The 20,599-nt window shown below is 42.5% G+C and overlaps 1 protein-coding gene across 9 annotated transcripts in view; it reads right to left on the bottom strand.

Annotated features, from left to right (window-relative positions):
- The window catches only part of PTPRT (protein tyrosine phosphatase receptor type T), a 740,387-nt gene that overhangs the window by 153,363 nt on the left and 566,425 nt on the right, over positions 1 to 20,599 (bottom strand). For all 9 annotated transcript variants that reach the window (XM_048819787.2, XM_075118814.1, XM_075118815.1 and 6 more), the window contains exons 10-11: positions 12,835 to 13,036; positions 10,038 to 10,140 (exon numbers count right to left, since the gene is read on the bottom strand). In XM_048819787.2, the coding sequence (XP_048675744.1) occupies positions 10,038 to 10,140; positions 12,835 to 13,036 (305 nt within the window). The remainder of the gene's footprint in view (positions 1 to 10,037; positions 10,141 to 12,834; positions 13,037 to 20,599) is intronic.

The following is a 20,599-nucleotide window of genomic DNA, read 5'->3' as shown; positions in this document are numbered from 1 at the left end:
CAGACCTAAAGAAGAGCTCTGTGTAAGCTTGAAACCTTGTCTCTTTCACCAACACAAGTTGCTCCAATAAAAGATATTATCTCACCCACCTTGTATCTCTAAAATGCAGAAAGTTGTTAAAAACTAGCTGTTCTTTGTTTACAATAAAAATGATAATTTACCCTTCATCAGTGATCTCAAGGTGTTCGCATACCAGGGTCATGAGTACAGTATGAGAACCAAATAGAAGAGAACACACATTAATTAATCCTCGCACCCCTGTCAGGCACAGTAGGTATTATCCCCATTTTATGGATGGGTAAAGTCAGGCACAGGAAAGTTACAATGAGTGATTTACCTAAGATCATACAGTATATCACTGATGGAACTTGAAAAAGGAACCCAGTATCCTCGGCACCAACTACCAGAGAACACTGCCTATCTAATGCAGCTGAGAGTCTTCTATACTGAGTACACCGAGCAATACTCACTAACAATAAAACCAGCAAGTAAATGCTGGGATATAGTGGGACTGTGCAACTTCTTCTTGACATTATCCAATGGTATATTCCACAAGGAGATGAAGGGAGGGCAGATGATGACTGCATGGTCTTTCACGGGTAGGGGGAGACAAGCGTTCTGGAGACGTTCCAGAGCACAACGGTGACTTCCACAAAATCCACCTGGAACCATCTTCCTATGTGTTGCTCATCCACCACACCGCTATGAAGACAACCCTCCTTAGAACCCTGGCAAAATAACTAGCAGTAGCTACTTATGGCAGAATTTGCCCAATATCACAGTTAAAACATGCCAGGGCTTGGTCTCTTTCTTAAATTGTCTCTCTACACAAGCAACAGCCAACTGGTATTTTCCTCCAAACTCCATTAACTGCATTATGTGAGTAATCATACATAAATGTAGCAGATAGATGCCTCATGTGCATCATGAGCAGCAGGGTCAATGACCTTCAAAATTGTTCCACGAAGTGTGTGCATTTGATCGAGCTTCACTTCCTGACATGGTTTGTTGCTTTTAAGGGCTATTTTATTGTTCCACTGTTTTCAGAGATGAGTTCAGATTAAAAAAAAAAAAAAAAAAAGGGATACGAAGCTAAAGCTAAATCCCAAACCCTGAACATTTTTTGTGATTTAAGGAAGTTCAGATTCTCCCTTTTTTCTTTCTCTTGTGAGAGCTACAACAAATTGGCACCCTCAGGTTCCAGTGAGGACAGGCAGTGGAACTAGTGACCCAACGTGGGAAAGGCTGCATCCCCATCCCAAATGGAAGCAAAAAGCATGGGAAACCTCACAAGGAAAGCATCCCCCTCTTCATGGCATTCCCTGTGTCGTTTGGCAGACTCTGAGGGTCTGAACAAACATTCATGTATTTGGGTTCTTAAACCAATCCTCCAAATCTCTTGTGTTTTACTCATCACTAATTTTTACAATAGCTGGTGATTGAGCTCTCACCAGGGTGGATAGTTATAGCCAGAACTTTACAACTGGAACATTTGCAAATAGCATTTGGAAGACCTGGTAACTAGGGTAATATCTGTGGACTGCAAAGAAAAATCTAAATCCAGAAAACATCAGCTGGTTCCAGAAAGGAACCTGGGTGGAAGACTGAGCAGGAAGCTATGAACATATTTATGTTACTTGGATTATATATGCATTGTTATTTAAATTGCTTACTCATCTGTATCTAATCTGCCTGGAAAGAAAACCAACAGAGGGCATTTCAAAATTGTACACTCCCTTGTCTTAGCCATATTCATAAGCCTGACCTGGCTTGCAACACAAATTAGATATAATAGCTGATATTCCCCAGTGGAATAGTTTGGTCCCTCTCTCTCCAGTTCAATGTTGTTCTAAGATGGCAGATTAAAGATAATGACTGCAGACAGATATGGCTTTCACTGTGACAGGAGCTAATGTTAGTGGCTTCAGAGGTGTGTTTTCCCTCCTGAACCACCTGCCATCTGTTTAATCTGCAAAAACAAATAAAAAACAAAAGCAAAGAAAAATTGTTAATGTCACTTAGCATTAGGCAGGTGTCACTGACTGTGGTCTCGTTGGCATGTTCAGTGGTTTCTTTCAAGACAAGAAGTAAGTTTCAAGGACAAGAGGAGCCATGTTGTTCTTTAAGCAAGGCACAGGAGAAGAAGGGGCTCTGGTTGTATTCTGAGAGAGGGGACACCATTCGGGGACTGCTCCACCTAAGCTCTTCAATCCTCTTCATAAAAGCAGTGGGATTGGCAGGGGTATGGATACATATGGCCGTATCCTCAGCCAGCGTAAACTGGAGTAGCTCTGTTGGCTTCAGTTAAGCTATGCAGGTTTATACCAGCAGAGAGTCTGGCCTGTATTTAAGAACTCCCACTCCTCCTTCCCCTCTTCACTGTACAGAGTTGGAGCTGCATGAAAAAGCATTTACTATTTTACAAGAGTTTAATTAACTTAATGCCCGAGAAGAGCATGAGATTGATAACATAATACAATGAAGGTTTCTACCCTCAGAACAGGTACATCATGGCCAGATATATTGTAAGCTACTGTCCACAACTGTCCCATCAACATGATTCAAAACTGAGCTGCAGGGACCACCTGTGGGAGGGGCAGAAGTTCTGTCTCCACAGTCCACTGAATTCCAGGCCCCTCTATCGACACCGCTCAGCATAAGCCACGTTACTGAAAAGGACAAAGGTATAAAGGAGATATGGACTCTCACCATTTGGTAACTGGACCAGGAGCGGGCAGATGACGTCAAAGCCCTGTAATTGCATAATCCCCTGGCAGGCCATGATAAAATATCCTATAGGCTTCCTGATCCCAGTCACTTTCTCCCAGGATGTGCGGGGGCTAGGAGTGCTGAGAACAACAAGCTATAGATTACCTACCCCAATCGAGCCACTTTGCACTGTCCAGACAGTGCAAAATTACCACGCCGTCCCGCTCCAGCTGGCCAGCTATGAATTCCCCTGCAGTAGGGGAGCTCTCAGTTGATGTAGTTGGCTCCTACACAACAACTATTCCCCAGTCTGGCAGGAGTGGGTGTGTCAGGGGTCAGAGAAGGAGTGCTGGAGGCAGGAGAGTGCATGCCTGCACTCTGTCAATTCTTAACTGGCACGTAGGCATTTGTGGTCTGGTCTAACATGCACCAAGGCTAGGGGAACATCAAAATCAGGAAGCCGTACTAGGCTCCCAGTGCTCAATCGTGGCTCCTTCATGCCCAGCATATTTTGGAACAAGGGAGAGGACTCAGGATATAATATTCACCCTTTTGAAGGAAACAGCCTCTTGCACCAATATCAACTTTTCCAGCTGCTCAGCAATGTGTGCTGGCTGACACTGTGGGAAGTCACACGCAGCTTCATTCCTGGCTGATCCAGTGGCCCTCCCCAACCATCCATTACCTTTTGTTCTCTTTCGTCAGCACTCATGATATTGCCTTCTGTGCTTGCACCCTCTGCGCATTGCCCTCTCTTCTCCCCTCCTTACTTTCTCACTGGTACCATATCTCCTTTTAATTAAATCAGCCCTTTCTCCTTCGTCATCTTTCTGCCAACCCTCCCCTTTGCTCTCAAGATGTGCTGCAGTGGGAGGACAGGCATCTGAAATGGTGTCATGGCTGCCGAGGCTTCCTTTTGTATTGTTTGAGTGTGTTTATGATAATCCCCTCATTCTACCTCCAGCCATATTCCGGTAGAACAGCCCCCTTCTTCTGGTTCCAAAAAATTACACATTCATTGTGGAGGAAATTAACATCTCAAAGCAATCTAGAATTAGGAATTCTTCAATTGTGTTTATGCTTTTTCAATTAGGCCCTCTATAATTTTAATCAGGGGAGCATTAACGTGTTTCTGTAATTTATAGACCTGTGGCATAATTAAGTCCTGAAATTTTAAAATCTACAACAGAGCAGAGCAGAGCTTACTCATCTTCCCTTTCATTTGCATTTGTGTGCTATTAACAAATATCAAGGGGGCACCTGCTGTTATCACAGTGTCTACTTCCACCTCCCTGGGGTCAGAGGAATTCAAGGTAGCTCAGAATAAAGCCCACACCCCATCCCTAGTTGTAGCCCTGTCTCTTGATCCAAAGCAGAATCTGCCAGCTGCACCAAACCTATGTACCATTTCTGAGATGGAAACATCCGTTAAGGGCTAAAGGACCACAATAGACAATGGGATCCTTCCACTGTTTGCAATGAGCTTTGCCTCCAGGCTTGAGAGCATCACAATTATTTCACTTGTCATTGATGTGAAATTTTAACCCAGGTTGTGCAGCTCACAATTAGCCCGGTTTGGGATAATGGAGAGTTTGTTTGAGCTAGGAATCATGAAACAACTGTAGAAACTGCTTTTAAAGAGAAGCTTCTCAAATTGGCAGTTGTAGTTCTTTTTACTATACCCTCCTTGTTTTAACCAATTGACAACTGAACATGAGAAAATGACCACCAATCTGTGATTCTCATCTTAAAGTTCAGACTCCATTAACCTTTTGATTGCTGGAATTTAACCTGACAGCTCACCTGGGCAACATGAAAGATTTATGCCAAAAACTCACCTCATATCATTCTCCAGCCTTTATAAAAGATACTACAAAACCCTAGGCTAACAAAGCTTCAATGTGCAGTTAATAAAACAGATTTTGACATATAAGATCACTTCTGTGTGATTTAATTCAGTGGCTCTCAACCTTCCCAGAATACTGGGAGTGATTTGTCCTGCATACCCCCAAGTTACATCTCACTCAAAAACTACTAGCTTACAATTGGAATATAAATATTGTACTTACATTTCAGCGTATAGTATATACAGCAGTATATACAGCATTGTCTGTATGAAATTTTAATTTATACTGACTTCATTTGTTGTTTTTATGTAGCCTGTTGTAAAACTAGGCAAATATCTAGATGAGTTGATGTACCCCCTGGAAGACTTCCGCATAGCCTCATGTACTCCTGGTTGAGAACCACTGATTTAATTGTTAAAATATTGTAATATCTATCTATCTTTCTACATATACATATGTAAAAATTCTTTACTTCCCCCTCTGATTTTCTAACCACATTCAAAGCTCCCTATGGAAGAGATGGTATGGTACAGCAGGTCATGCAGTGTCAAAGCAGTTATATTTATGAAGACTAGTAAATAGGCTAAGGCAGTTATATGACTTGTTAAGGGACAATGTACTCAGATGAAGAGTATGCAAATGCTGTAAGAAAAAAATTATTTGTTGTACCAGATCAGAGTTTTGATCCATCACACCCAGTATCCAGCCTTTCTGTTGCCAAAATGTAATGCTTCCGAGGAAGTTAAACACCCCACAATGAACCTACTAAATTATGCAATACTGTACGTGTAGACTTGGGATCATTAGATTTATTTGCTAAATGTTGATTTCACTATTCTCACACAAGCCAATGAGAAATATTTCTATTGATAACAATCACAATTTACAGATAGGCAAATTAAGAAAAATGCTGCTTGTGAACTTATCAGAATTTGATTTAAGGATATTTACTTTGTACATTTTGACATGTGATGTTGACAATTTGTGTTTTCATTATTATCTATCCTTACCTTTTTGAATCATGTCTATTGTCATTAAATAAATCATTGTCTGTCCCCCAAAATTCCCCACCATTGTGAACGTTTGACTCAAGAAAAAATGGTTACAATCCATAATTTTGCACAACTGTGAAAAATTGAATAGAAAAATAATTAAACTGATTAAAAATAAACATCAGTATTATCCATCCAACTGATATAAAATAAAAATCAAGTTCTGCCAAGCCTATATATACACAAAGGATTAAATATTTCTTCCTGACCCTTACAGTGATCGCCTTGTGCCCTGAAGCATGGCATTTAATTATTCTGATAATTACATATCTTATTACTGGTGATAAAATCATCCGGTATTATTTTAAAAAACAGCCCCATTATGACAATGGCAGAGATAGGAGCATATGACCAAGGCTTGCAGCTCTACTCGTCAGGTTTAAGGCACATTAATGGGATGGCTCAGGGAAGCTTGCAATGCTTCCGCCTGTGCTGTATCTTTTCTGGTGTTACAAAGATGACATCAGTCTCTGCAGCTGACACTTTTCCCCAGTGCTCAACTTCACAAAAATATTAAAGAAAAAGCAAACAAACAAATCTTGCCTGTGTTTAGCAGAAAACACCTCCTGTTAGTTTACCCTCAAACTCTTCCTAAATTAAACAGAACATCATGTAGGAGAATCCCAGCTCAGGTGAGTTCAGAATACATGCCCTAAGGTGCATTATGGAAGATGTTAATTAATACAGACAAAATTGATAATGTTTATTCATTATTAGATAATATAAAGCTAATAGATCTAGTATGATAACTGTTTCCCCTCCATCCCATCCCCAAGTCATGTGATGCATACACTCTGCGTTTAAATAATAACTTACAAAAAGCCAACCAGAACTCCGTAAGACCAGGCATTTATACTGTGCCTATTGCTGTACCACAACTGAGCCATCACGACTACTAGGAGCATGATTTAAACATCAGATCCTTTTTGCTGTGTCAATTATCTTTGATTCTCTTATTTATTTTCAAGCATTTACAAGAGGTGTAATGTGTTTATGCCATGCAAGCGCTCTGTCATTTTAAGAACAATAAATTGTAACCTTTTGCATGAAATTAATGAATTCATTATCAACATAAAGGACAGACAAGTTCACCTGTAGCCAATAAAAATCCATTAAGAAGTCTCAAGGCAGTGAGCTGAATAGCACAGTTCGCTGTGCAGCTGCCATGTTGTATGCACCAAAACCACCAACTGGGACAAAAAAAAGAACCCCAGTAAAGCTCATAGCTTTATACCTCGTGGTTTATTCATTTCATTCTTCCTCCATGCCAGAATCAAGCTGATCAGGCTTGCAAACAGTGTTCCATGAAAACAGAAATACATACGGTGCGTTAGAAACACAGGTATATGAAAAAGAATGCCAGTGACAAAAACAACAGAGAAAGGGAGCAGCTACCAGAACAAGATCATAACACCAACACTTGCCAACCAGCACCTGAAGACCTCTGTTCTCAAGAGCCTGTGAGATAGAGAGAAGAGAGTGGATTGAGAAAAGGAGAGAAAATAATGGTTGGAAAGAGACAGTATTAGAAAAGTAGTGATGGGGAGTTATGGTCCTCCAAAAATCAAAGAAAAGACAGAGTAGCATGGAGGCAAAGAGGAATATGGCCTGAGAGAGGATTTCAAGTTCCCCAGTCATGGAAGGGAAATACCATTAAGTGATCTATGCCTCCAGCCAAAAGTTAACAACCCCGCTTGACTTTCAAACATCCAACTCTCGTAAGAAACTTCTTTTGGACATTTCAAAGACGTAGAATTGTTCCTAAGAATAATTACAAGGAGAGAATGAAATCCAGATATTCATAGGCTGCTCCTGGAAAATTCACCAGTAGAAATTCTAAATATGTAAGCTAGATTATTCAGTAAGAGTTATTGACTCAGCTTTACTCAGCAGAGGTTCAAATAAGAATAAAGGTGGAAGGACCCTCCAACTCCTAGGGGTAGTGTAGTCTGCTGGCCTGTTTCCCAGCTCAGAAAGGACCAGAGGTGAAAGTAAGCCGGTATGCCCCGTTACGGTGTACCGGCAAGAGCCGGTGCACCGTACCTGGATTGGCTTTCCCAGACGGGAATTTAAAGCCCTGGGGTAGCGGCGGTGGGGCTCCGGCGGGGATTTAAAGGGCCCCGGAGCTCCAGCCGCTGCTACCGCCCCGGCCCTTTAAATCCCCGCCGGAGCCCTGCTGCCAAAGCCCGAGGGTAGTGGTGGCGGGGCTCCGGAGGGGATTTAAAGGGCCGGGGCAGTAGCGGCAGCTGGAGTCCCGGGTCCCTTTAAATTCTCGACGGAGCCTGGCCGCTGCTACCCCAGGGCTCGGGCAGCAGGGCTCAGGCGGGGATTTAAAGGACTCGGGGATTTAAGGCCCTGCCTCTTCCGGTTGAGGCCACGCCCCTGCTCAGGACTCCAGCATACTGGTAAGTCCTTTAACTTACTTTCACCCCTGGGAGGGACTCGCTGTCATAACTCAAATCTTTTTCACTTGAGAAAATGGGACTTTGGCATTTTTGAAATTTTAATCCCAGAGTCTATTTTCAGTAGTATAATGACAGGCATATGAGAGCTCCAGATCAAAGGCAGTTACAAGAGGAGAGGGGAAGCTAATGGATGTAGGGTGGCTTAGATAAGTGCTTTGGTAGGTTTAGCTCAGTTCTTTGTGGACAAATATCACAAAAGCCACCATCACACGCAGCACTAACTCACATCTTAGGCAACCGTGGCAAGGACTAAGTAGACATGGAGAATGAGCTAAATGGAATTTCTCCAGAATATGATGCAGTGGGGGAATTAGAGAAGCTTGTCTTACTGCCGTCAGTAAAGGCTAAATAGAAAACTTTAGACTTCTGTGCTGACACCTTTCATCAGCATGAAATTCATTTAAAGACCACACTTTTTAAAAGGCAATATGCCATCTGCATGCACGCACTCACGCACGCACACACACTCACACCCCATTCCAACAATGCCCATCTCACCAATGCACGTTTCCTCCTTCTCAGGGACTCCTGGAAACATAGTCTGCAAAGCCACAGCTCCAGTACAAGGGCATGAGTGTGGTTCCCTGCCTACAAATACCTTTGTGAGCAGAATCCAGTTTGCCTAAAACAGCAGACCAGGAGTATAAGCCGAGCCTCACTGCAGTCTGACCTCACTCTGCTGTTGGGGTCAGAATCTGTGCTCACCTCAGCTGGTGGATTGGGAGCAGTGGCTGAGATTATAACATAAAGGCATGAGGAATCTAGTTGGGTCCAGATGCTGAAGAAGGACATAGACAAGTTTTAAGGGTTGTGACGGGGCAAGGCCAGATGGCTATAGAAAAGTAGTGGGAGATAGATATATTAGCTCCAGGCTAAACAAATCCCTGGTACCAGGATAAGTGAAATGGCAGCTGCTCCAGGTCAATTAAGACACCTGGGGCCAATTAAGAACTTTCCAGAAGGCAGGGAGAATGCTAGGTTGATTGGGACACCTGAAGCCAATCAGGAGCTGGCTGAAACTAGTTAAAAGCCTCCCAGTTAGTCAGGTGGGTGTGAATTTCAGGAGCTGTGGGAGGAAGTTGTGCTGTTGGAGAGACTGAGTAATACACACCATATCAGGCACAAGGAAGGAGGCCCTGAGGTAAGGGTGAAGTGGAGCTTGAGGAAGTGAGCGCTGCTGTGGGGGAAGTAGCCCAGGGAATTGTACATGTCATGTTTCTAAAAGGTCAGCTACCATAGCTGATACTATTAGGGTCCCTGGGCTGGAGCCTGGAGTAGAGGGTGGGCCCGGGCTTCCCCCCCACCTTTGCCCCCTGATTAATTACTGAGACTGGGAGACAACAGAGACTGTGCAGAAGGATAACTTCTCCTCATCTCCCTTGCTGGCTTATGATGAAAATGGCTCAGTAGACTGTGACCCTTGTCTCTAGAGAGAGAAGGGTTATGTGGAGGGTCACAGTGAGCCTCTGAGGCTAGCAAAATCCACCAGGAAACGTGGGACCCACGGAGGCAAGGACAGAGCTTTGTCACAGGGTCCTTGCGGTATTTCTAGCATTATTTACAAATCATAATATATAGAAAGACCTTTTCTACAACTACACTTTTACTAGTTATGGAAGGCCTGAAGCCCTGCTAACCTTGGCGAGGCAATGCTAAAGACCCAGCTTCCCAGTACATGATTCTATGTATGGTTACTCCAACTCTGCAAATACACCTGGAGGGGATATGGTAAGGTCAATAACCAGTGCCACTGTATCATCAATCTCTTCCTAAGGTTAACTTCAGAATGCAAATAGGTGAGGGTATTTGTAAAGAGTTCTAAGAGGTAGAATCTACAGCACAGCTGCCTTTTATTGAGCATACATCCAGAGCAGCCACATTATCAGACATGAATGACAGCTATGCATGTGGCTTGGGGCATGGAAAGAAAAAGCAGAGAGAAATGAGAAGAGGGAACCTTTTACCTGACAGGTGCTCCACGGGACTGAGCAGGCTTCAACATGACTGTGATGGTTGTGTCAGTTTCATTCAAGGGGGAGTCCGTGTCGTATTCAGGCATAGATGGTGCTGTGGTGGAACAGAGACCAAAGTGTAAATTATCCACTAGTTTTTGTTTTCAGGAGCTATGGCAAAAAACACAAATCACACTCGGAGCCTGGGTAGCATTTTTCATCTGAGATGCTGAAATACTTTACAAGCATTAAGGATGGCATTTTCACAGCTATTTAAAAGATTTGGACACCCACTTCCCTTTAAAAAAACAATGGGAATTGGACTCAAAATCTCCTAGATGGCTTTGAAAATCTCTCTCTAATTAGTTAAGCCTCAGCACTCCTGTGAAAATGGCATAGTTTTATACATTTTCACATGGAGAGCCACACAGAGGTTAAGTGACTTGGCTTAAGGTCACATAGTGTGTCAACACCAGAGCTGAGATAGAAACCAGGAGTCCCAACTCCTATTCTCCAGCATTTATCACTTGATTACACCTCCTACACCTGAGATGCAACTTTCACTGTTTAGGCTTGAGCTAAGATGAGCCTTTGTGAGCTGTAAAATTGTGAGATAAATTTTGGACCAGGAGAAGATGCTTAGGGAGGTGAGGGAATTAGCCAGGTTCTCTCACACTCAGCTCCATAGTACTGTCACACACACACACACAAAACTACATAGTCTGTATTTGTGGTATTAAGTCTATCCCATTAATTCGCACTGGGGACATTTTCAGGAAAACAAGATATTAGCTTTCTTATGAGTTAGTTTTTCTGCTACTTATCTCTCCTTCTTACTTCCCCACTTGAAATCAGACCCTGTTTGGGACAACACCATTTTTTGCTGTGGAAGAAGTGTAGATACCACAAACAGCATTAGGTTTTCGGGTGGGGAACAAGCAGCAGCAGCAGAGGAATCCCATAAGGCACAAAGATCCAGGGTTCATGCAAGTGCCTCTAGCTAAAAAGAACATGGAGGGATTAAATGCAGAAAATATGTTCTATGAATAGCCTAGTTCCACTCAGTGCTGCTATAACTCAGAAAAGTGACTTGGTAAAACTGCATTGTGGGAGGTCCTCCTATATTTCTCTACAGTGACCTCCAGGTCAAATCAGTGTGCTTACAAGGTGATGATGTCTCAGAAACTGAAAACTGTCAAGATCCTGGTTTCTATTAGTAGTTCTGCCACTGACTTATTTTGAGGCCTTGTACAAGTCACTAACTTCCCTACTCCTTTGACTTTCTCCCATCTATAAAATGATGATGATTTTATGGGGGAAATGAATCTCTGAAATTTTTATATAAGAAACTCTATATTAAGGAAGCATTTAAATAAAAAGCTTGTTATAGAACAATTGCCTTAACTATGAAGTATTATTTGTATTTCAATATTTTCTAGAGATGCACAGCCTATTGTGCCAGATGCTTTACAGGCATAGTAAAAACCTGTGCTGGCCTCAGAGAGTTTACAATCATATTTTAAGACAATAAAAAATTGGTGAACAAAACACACACTGTGGAAGGACTGGGTAACAATAACAGGGAGTGTAATTCAGTGATCAGTATTTGCATTAGTTACCATGCATATGTATGGGACATACCAGTTTTCCCTTACACGTAAAATATGAAATAGCTCAGCAAATGTTGTTTTTTTGGCCACCACTGAATAGTAACATAATTACTACACAACTGCTTGGTGTTGACTACTTTAGGGACCATTGAAGTCAATAGGAGTTTTGTCACTGACTTCAGCAGGAGCAGAATTGGGCCCTTAATAGTTACCAAGAGCCTTCTCCTCTGAAGCTCCTGCTGTCTTTAACAGCCTTCCTGGGCACACCTGCCTCGGACTCTCCATCTTTTCTCCAGTCCCATTTAGAAAAAAAATTACCTTTCTCCTTGTTCATACCTCTCCATTACTCTCTCCTTCTGATATTACTTAACTAGCTCTATTATCACTCTCTGTGAAGTGTTTTGAAGATATAAGATCACATTTTCAAAGGATTCTCTAAAACTAGGCACCCAGTGTAAATGTACACTCATAGCCAGTTGCTGGAAAAATGAATGATGTCATCTAACACATTATCTGCATCCACAAATCAGGTATTTATTATTAGGTACTATTTTCACACCCCCATCAAATGTGGATGCTGGGGGGGAGCCCACTTTTAAAATTTGCCCCACAGAGTTTGTATGGTGTTGAAATTATCATTGTCATTATTGATATTGGATACAATTATAGATTCCCTTATTAAATCCAAAAGACAAATGGTATTTACACAGTTGCTCCAAACTTGCTTTAAAATGCCTAAGCACTCAACACACCCGTACAGTAATATGCAGTTATAGGCATTGATCAGGCACTTACAACAGGACGAGCCCTAGAATGCCCAAAGCCATGTTGCCTGGGTGCAGCTGGATAGGCAAGTAAGCAGCAAAGAACCCTTAAAGAGTCCACCCTTTTATAATTTATCTATCGGAACCTGTGTGACTATAGTCACTGCTTCTCGAATTCCTGTCTTTGCTGAAACTCGTTAGAACCACCTTTGATCACTGGGGCTTTTCTTCAAGGATTTCTGTCCTGTATTTACACAGACTTCAGATCATATATATTCTTCAGCCAAGCTAACTTAACCCTTTATGGACCTATCTTATCCTGCAGACAGAGATACTATGCCAAGTCATTTTTTCTTGCTTTATTAGTTTGCTCACTTTGGATCTACAAAGGACGAACCAAGGCCAGGCCTCTTCCCTTCTCCCCCAGTGCCATACCTGAAATCTTAGTTGCGATCCGTGTTGTGATGGGAGGTCCGAAGCCCTTCACTGTGCTGGCTTTGATGGTGAACGAATAGGTAGTCCCTGGATATAACCCTACAAAGAGGTGGTGAGTTTCATTCCTTAGTTTGAAGATCTTTCCCCTCTGGCTGGACAAGTCAGCACTGGGATCCAAGGACCCAACAGCCTTGTATGTAATCTGCAAATAAAGAACAGATAGAGTCATGGTGATTGTGTTGACATGAGGATTGTCAGGCAAAAAAACAGACGCAGTTTCATTATCTTCCGTGAATCGGTTTTTACTTGGACGCTGGAGATCCAAGCATGACGTTTCATCAAAGACTCACTTAATAGAGGGCCTGATTTTTCACTTCCATTACCAAGAGGCTCAGAGTGCGGCATAAACTGATTTAAGAACAATTTTTTTAAAAAGAAATCTCTTAATTTCTTCAGCCAGATTAGTCGACCTCAGGAATTTTACTAATATTTCTAGTGTAATTCCCTCCCCTCCCCCTTCCCCCTGTGATGTGAAATAATGTGTGGGCAAATTTCCCATCAAGTATTTTTCCTGCCAGCTGGTGGCCTGATCGAAAGCCAGTTAAAGGTAATGGGAGTCCTTCTATTGACTTCAGTTGGCTTTGGATCCGGTTCTAAAACAGAAAGAATTCCTGACCCAGAGAGAACATTCTTTTAAGAACATGAAATACCGTGAAGGCATTACACAAATTCCCCCCCTCCTTGCCTGTGTTTTTGAGACTGTTTCAGGCTGATTTTTTTTACTGGCTTTGTCCTTGGTTTTCATGGTTTGTGTATGAGTGCTGTCCCTGATTTCCACTTCAGAGTGTTGGCAGCAAGGTATGGATCCAGACAGATATTCATGGATACATATATTGCTAGTGATAACGCATCTTTAGAGAAATACAAGCCCAAAGCACACCTTTGAAATTCTGTCTGAGTTCCATTATGCCTACCAGTGGCAACTCTGTGGATATACAGACATTGGAGGTAAAACTCATGACTTATTTACCAGCCGATTCCTTCCTTATGTTTCAAATTCAATCCAACAGTGGCTCAGTTTCAACTGAGCTGTCAATATAATATACTGTACTCTACTGCTCCCCTAACCTTTCCTGATATTACAAGATCCTCGCTTATTTGTAATGAAACACTATGAATAAATCAATGTATGTTAATATAGCAAGTCTTCAATTTTTTATAAAGGCCTTCATGAGAATCTAATTCCTGTCTTTGCCAGAATTAGAAATTAGGCTTTGAAAATTCTAAGTCCCTTGTACTATGACAGGAGGAAAATGTTGTATTCTGAAGAAAAAACAAATATATAATGTTAAAAAAAGGAGTATCTCATAACGGGCTGGAAAGCAGACAGGCTGATTCTTATCAGCACCACGCAGAAGCAGCAAATAACACTGTTATTTAGACAGAGGCAGATCACAAAAGGGAGAGCTGACACCCAAAGACTAGGTTGGATTACAGGGAAGAAGAGTGAATTCCACCAGGGTCCATAATGGTACAGAGCAGCAAGAACTGAGGAGAGTGGCACCCACAAAAGCAGCTCTATTAAATCAGCTTGTCAGTATTTTCAATTTAAATTCACTATTTTCCCAAGGAGCTATACATTGCCATTTAATTTCTGGCTACTTACCAGCAGTTGGCTATACAGAGTCAGGTCTCAGGACAAAGGTCATTTAAAAGAAAACAAACACTGGAAGCAGAACACTTTATTCACCTTTGGGGGTGGTGCAGAGGGAACAATTGCAGCTGCCTTAACAAAACATTTTCAAAGAGGGAGAGGAAGAGAACGTTCGTTAAGTAAAACACTGTTAGGTTCTGAGGAAAAGATCATAGCCCTGGCTCTGCTACAGAAGTGGCAAATTTAAAAAATAAAATGTATTAATTCAGTGTTTAGTTTTGAGTCACAAGCAGGAGAGACTGTTAACCTCTTGGAACCTGCATGCTGTGTTTACACTAATAAAATGTAGAAACAGCATTTTTAGAATGGTCTTCAAGGGCTGAGTAGGAGTTCGGGGATCAGGAAATTGGGAATAGGATAAGGAAATTTCCAGCTGTAGGTCACTGAAAATCATGCCCATATGATGGCCAGCATCCTCTGTGAATTCAGTTAGTGGGCTCAGTACAGGTCTTAGCAGACTGCCTGAGTGCAACAATTCAATTCACACAGACCATCACATTTCCATCAGATGGTATTGACTTTTGATAACATTAGCAGGGAGACCACAGAGGAGAAGTGGAGGAATCTTGCACTACACCTGTCCTTCATCTGTGGATAAATAGAAGTGGCTACTCATCAATAATCCATCGATCTTCATTTTTTACAATTAACAAACAAAGAAAACAAAAAAGAAATCAAATACTTAAGGCAAATGAAACTCCAGCAATATTTTCAATAAAACATAAGTGATGGAGCTTTACAAGTCAGATTCTGCTCATTAGAGTCTGCACAGAAGACTTCCATGGGGGGCACACAAACTACAGAGGAACTCAACTTGTGAAGCCTGGAACCTGATTCAGAGTTGAATCCAAGATTCACCACAGTTTTGGTAGGGAGTAAGCAGCATTCAAGAGGGAGGGCCTGTTTCAGATTCAGGGTTGCAGTTTAGGCAAATTAGAAAGAGAAGCCCTACAAACAAAAGTTTTGATCCAGATCAGAATCTGAGGTTTCCCAGAGGTGTGGGCTTTCTGGGGTGGGGTGGGGAAAGGGGATTATTTTTGGTATTACTGTAGGACCCAAAGGACCTAAAGGATAAAGGTCACACTGTACAAAGCACTGTACAAACATACAGAAGAACCAATCCCTGCCCAACAAACTGAAGACAGAGAGGGAGTACAGGGTAATAGTAATGCATATATGTTTCTGCACAGGTGAGCTGTGGGCACAATTTATAGGTAGCATTATTTTAATGTTAAGTAAATATAATAGCATCAGTAGATATGGCTCGACATCTGCCTACCTATTGTCAGTTGGTTTAGGTTTAAACCCTTTTCTGCTGTCTACACTAAAAACCTTGAACTATGGGAGTGGGTTAGGAATGCATATAGGGCACCAAACTGAGAACCAGAGGGCCCAGTTTCTACTCACAGTTCTGCCACAGACTTATTGTGGGACCCTGAGCAAGTCACTTCTCTCTAGACCTCAATTTTGTCATCTGTAAAATGGGAGTTATGATATCCACACCTTTTAAAATGTTTGAGATTGATGAATGAATAGGATTATTTCATGGCTAAATATTGATATTTAATCAGCAAACTCAACGGTGAGCAGTGAGGCAAATGTAACACTGAAAACAAGGCTCTGTTTGATTTGAATGAGACACAACTCCTCTCCCAGCTCAGGCAGATCAGCAACGTTTTCATTCCTTGGAAATGCGACTTCTGCCTTTTAAAGTAAGTGACAGAATGCTAGCACTAAGGCAGAGCCCGACATAATGCTGGAAGGCACTGCACAACACCTTCCCACATGGCTCTCCTACTGCACCTCAAATCTGCAACTGGAGTCTCAGCTCTCTACACTGCTGTGCCAAAGCAGCTTCCATCTTGCCTGTAGTTTCTGTTCCAGTCCTGGTCTACACTGCTCTGCCAGCATACCTCACTCCTGACCAGCAGCCTACCCTTCTACTCCAGAACTAGGCTATCCACATACAACTCAGAAGCATACCTCATTGATGACATGCAGCTTCCTGCGATTGCAGTCATGGGTGTTTCCTGATCGGAGACTTCGAAGTGTGTGACTTCAAATGGGTTCATGTTGCAAACAGAAGATAGTCTATAATGTCATCTTACTTTTCTATAGAGCGTTTCATGCAAACAACCCCAAATCTCTTTACAAACTGTACAAGCCGCTTAGAATCTACATGAACCCATTACTGAATGCAGACCACCAAAATGACTTCATTTCTGGGCAAAGCTTCATAATGTGAAAGGCTCCTGCAGTGACTGACTACATTCCTCACATCCCTTTCTCCTTAGGATTCCCCTTCACAGGTAGGAAGGGAACAACACATGTTTATTTCCATGCTGAATCTAGACTGTTTGCAATGCCACTGATGTACCAGAAGCTGGGTTACTGGATTTTAGACCATGCCAAATCAGGTTGACAAAAGAGACAGCACTTGTGTGCAATTTGGAAGTGCCGAACTGGGAATAATCACATGGAATCAAGAAATAGAAAAATGTAGTCTGAATAAGAAAACTGCCTAACAGTGTGACCAGTTAGATCAGTGGTCCCTAAACTGTGGAGCATGCCCCCCAGTGGTGGGTGGGGGTTGCAGAGGAATGTTTGGGAGAGCATATGGCAGGGCCCAGGTCAGCCCCCATGGGGGGCAGGGAGTGGGGAGGAGTGGAGAGGGAGCCCAACCCAGCCCAGCTCTGGCCCCAGCTACAGCTCCCATCCAGCCCCTCCTTCACCCCAAGCCCAGCTCTGCCCTCATTCCCTCTCCACTCACAAGTCAGCTCCACCTCTAACCCCAGCTCCTCCTCCATCCCCAGTTCAGCCTCCAGATCTACCTTCTGCCCAAGCTACTCTGCTGAACCAACTGTGCAGTAATGGAGATGGGGGGGAGGGAGAGGGAAGAACGCAACAGGAAAAGTCTGGGCACCATTGAGTTAGACTATGGAGTAGTTTCTTAAGGGAAGTGGGGGTTGCTCCGCCCATGAATCATTTACAGACAAACTGACACATGACTGGAGATCACACTATAGGTAACAACCCTGCGCTGGTCCAGGGATGGACTGGATAGCTCTGTCCAATCTCTAATAACTGTGGGGTCAAATCCATCTCCTCTCATTCCTCTGCAAACAAGGAAAGGATCAGAAGCAGCAGAACAAGTGTCATCTTACTCTACCTACAGCACGTGTGGGGAGAGGCTACTACATAGGGAATCTTTGCAGGGGCTCCGCACCCTCTGCACACCCGAAAGCTGTGATTTCGAGAAGTTCTTTCCTCACCTCAACAAGAGAACATTTGGGGTTGTGGTGGCAGCCCTAGGCTGTGGAGTGACTCTGCTGCCACTTGTGGTCTTGGGTGAAGAATTCCATGGCCCTGACTGCTGTGGTTCTAACCGCAGTTCCCATCAATTCAGCTGAAACACAGTATAGCCAAGGGCAACGTACAAAGGAAACCTAAGTAATTCTTGGGTTCCCTTTCACTGAGCTAATAATTATGTTTATATGTTGAACCAACCCTAATAGTTTAGAAGTGTATCAATGAGAAGGTGGAATAAGATGGAATAAGAGAAGACACACAGATAAGTAACAGTCATGTTCCCACCACAATATGAGGAATGGAATACTGAATCAGGTACTCAACTGACTGGCCAAAAATTATTTATTCTGGGTGTGTGCTGAGGAGTGTCAAGGCTCTGTTGAATTTAGCGTAGGGCTACACTGTGCACAATGTATGTGACCAAAGAACATCCCAATGCCAGAGGGCAAGTGGCTCCATGATATCTGGTAGAGAGTTTCAGATAAATTAGATTTGATATGTGTCATGTAAGGTAAGCCTTGGAAAAATAACACCACACTGATCATTAATATTCTTGCAGGACACATGTTTAATAAACACCCAAGGGACCATACAAATATGAAGGAAATATTGGGCTAAAATGTGTTTACCAGACAAGTCTGGGGAGTGGGTAAGTTGACACCTCCAGCCAGGTGTAATCATTCAATTGGCCATCTCATGTCAAGTGGCCATTCATTCCCATCAGAGACGACAGAAAGAGATCAATTTACAGTATAGCAAACACCAGCAGGGAAGAAACCACCATGGAACATCCTTCACCACCAGACTCCATGTCCCGTTCTTCACACTTGAATGAACTTTATTTTATTTGGGGAAGGACGGGGTGGGAATGTTTGGAGGAATCTATTTCAAAGGCTCACTGCACTATAAAGAGAGGGGCAAAGAACCCCACTTAAGATGACAAAGAAACCGAGCCTTTGTCTTTGGGGAGAGACTTTAACCAGAGGGGTGGTCAGCCATCCTGCTGGAAGAAGTGTGTGGTAAGAATCTTACCCAACACTTAGACAATAGCTTATTAAAGTCTTAGCATTACAAGGCATTTGCACTTTTATTCCACTTAGCACACACAACTTTTGTGAAGATTAGTTAAAGTCTGCACCATCCTTCTAACACTAAGTGCTACAAAACCAGCTAGTATTATTATTCCTAGCTTTAAAACATAACATGCTGACTTATGATGGAACATTTGATGCTTTCTTGCAATCCGACTTCACCATCAGTGACCCCATGAGTGGTGTGCTTTCTTTATATCTGTAGGCTTTCAATTAAAGTTCAAGGTTTTTGTCTGTATAGTACAATCAAATTCGATACTATTGTGCGTTATTCCTTATAATCCATCTCCCCATTGCCTTAGAACCTTAGTGCTATCCCTTTGAACCAGGAAGTAGCTCCCTGTACATGTACACTTCTATTTATCTAAACAAACAAATCCATTTTATCACATACCAATCTTAGAACACACACTGTGTATGTCTACACTGCAATGCAAGCCCAGGGTTCAAACCCCCACCTGTCTATACACAAATCTTAGTAACCTGGGGCTCAGATCCAGGAACCCCCAGGGATGGAAGGTACAAGCCAGAGTTAAGCCATGACCCAAGGTGTGCCACTGCACTCCATAATGTTTTATGGAAATATGCTAATGAGTGTGAATATGATGTAACTGGAATATGCTTTATGCAAAAGGTCTCTTGTAACGTATCATTACAAAGCTTATGACCTACTGAGTGCGTTCATCCCATTTGTTTGCATGCATTATGTCTATGGCCGGAGACAGGAGAATAAGGTACAAACTTGTATTACTGATGTAAACATATTAAGTGGAAGCCATTAACGGTGCTTCAGAATCAGTGACCTGTAAAATGGCTCTGTTTACTTGCAAACCTTCCTGGGTACGTGCAGGCCAGCCCTGGAAGAATGGAGGCTGGGGTCTCACAGGACATGTGAACATGTCACCTGATACTGGAATCCATCTTAAACGTGATGCTTTTCCATTTAGAAGGAGGGGTGGGGACCCAGAGAGACAAAAGATTCCCATCTTGTGCCAAAGCTATACAAGGAGGTGGAACAGACAAAGGGGCTGCCAGTCATGAGAACACCCCTGCTTTCCACCTAAGATGTCTGCTGGAACTAACAAGGACTGTACCAGGGAAAGGATTGGGCCCAGACTAGGAAGAAATCTAGTCTGTGAAAGAAGCTTTTTGGAACATCTCTGAGGGTGAGATTTACCTATATTCAGTTTCTTAAATGTATTAGGCTTAGACTTGCGTGTTTTATTCTATTTTGCTTGGTAACTTATTTTGTTCTGTCTGTTATTACATGAAACCACTTAAATTCTACTTTTTATACTTAATAAAATCACTTTTGTTTATTAGTAAACCCAGAGTAAGTGATTAATAACTGGGGGAGCAAACAGTTGTGCATATCTCTCTATCAGTGTTATAGAGGGCGGAAAATTTATGAGTTTACCCTGTATAAGATTTATACAGAGTAAAACGGATTTATTTGGGGTTTGGATCCCACTGGGAACTGGGTGTCTGGGTGCTGGAGATAGGTAACCTGCTGAGCAGTTTTTGGTTAAGATCTGCAGCTTTGGGGGCATGGACCAGACCTGGGTCTGTGTTGCAGCAGGCTAGCATGTCTGGCCCAACAAGGCAGGGTTCTGAATTCCAGGCTGGCAGGGAAAATGGGCTTAGAGATAAT

The sequence above is a fragment of the Caretta caretta genome, chromosome 13 (genome assembly GCF_965140235.1).
Source record: "Caretta caretta isolate rCarCar2 chromosome 13, rCarCar1.hap1, whole genome shotgun sequence".
Classification (NCBI taxonomy): domain Eukaryota; kingdom Metazoa; phylum Chordata; order Testudines; family Cheloniidae; genus Caretta; species Caretta caretta.
The sequence above is the reverse complement of the archived record's forward strand: the minus strand, read 5'-3'. Positions and strand labels throughout refer to the sequence as shown.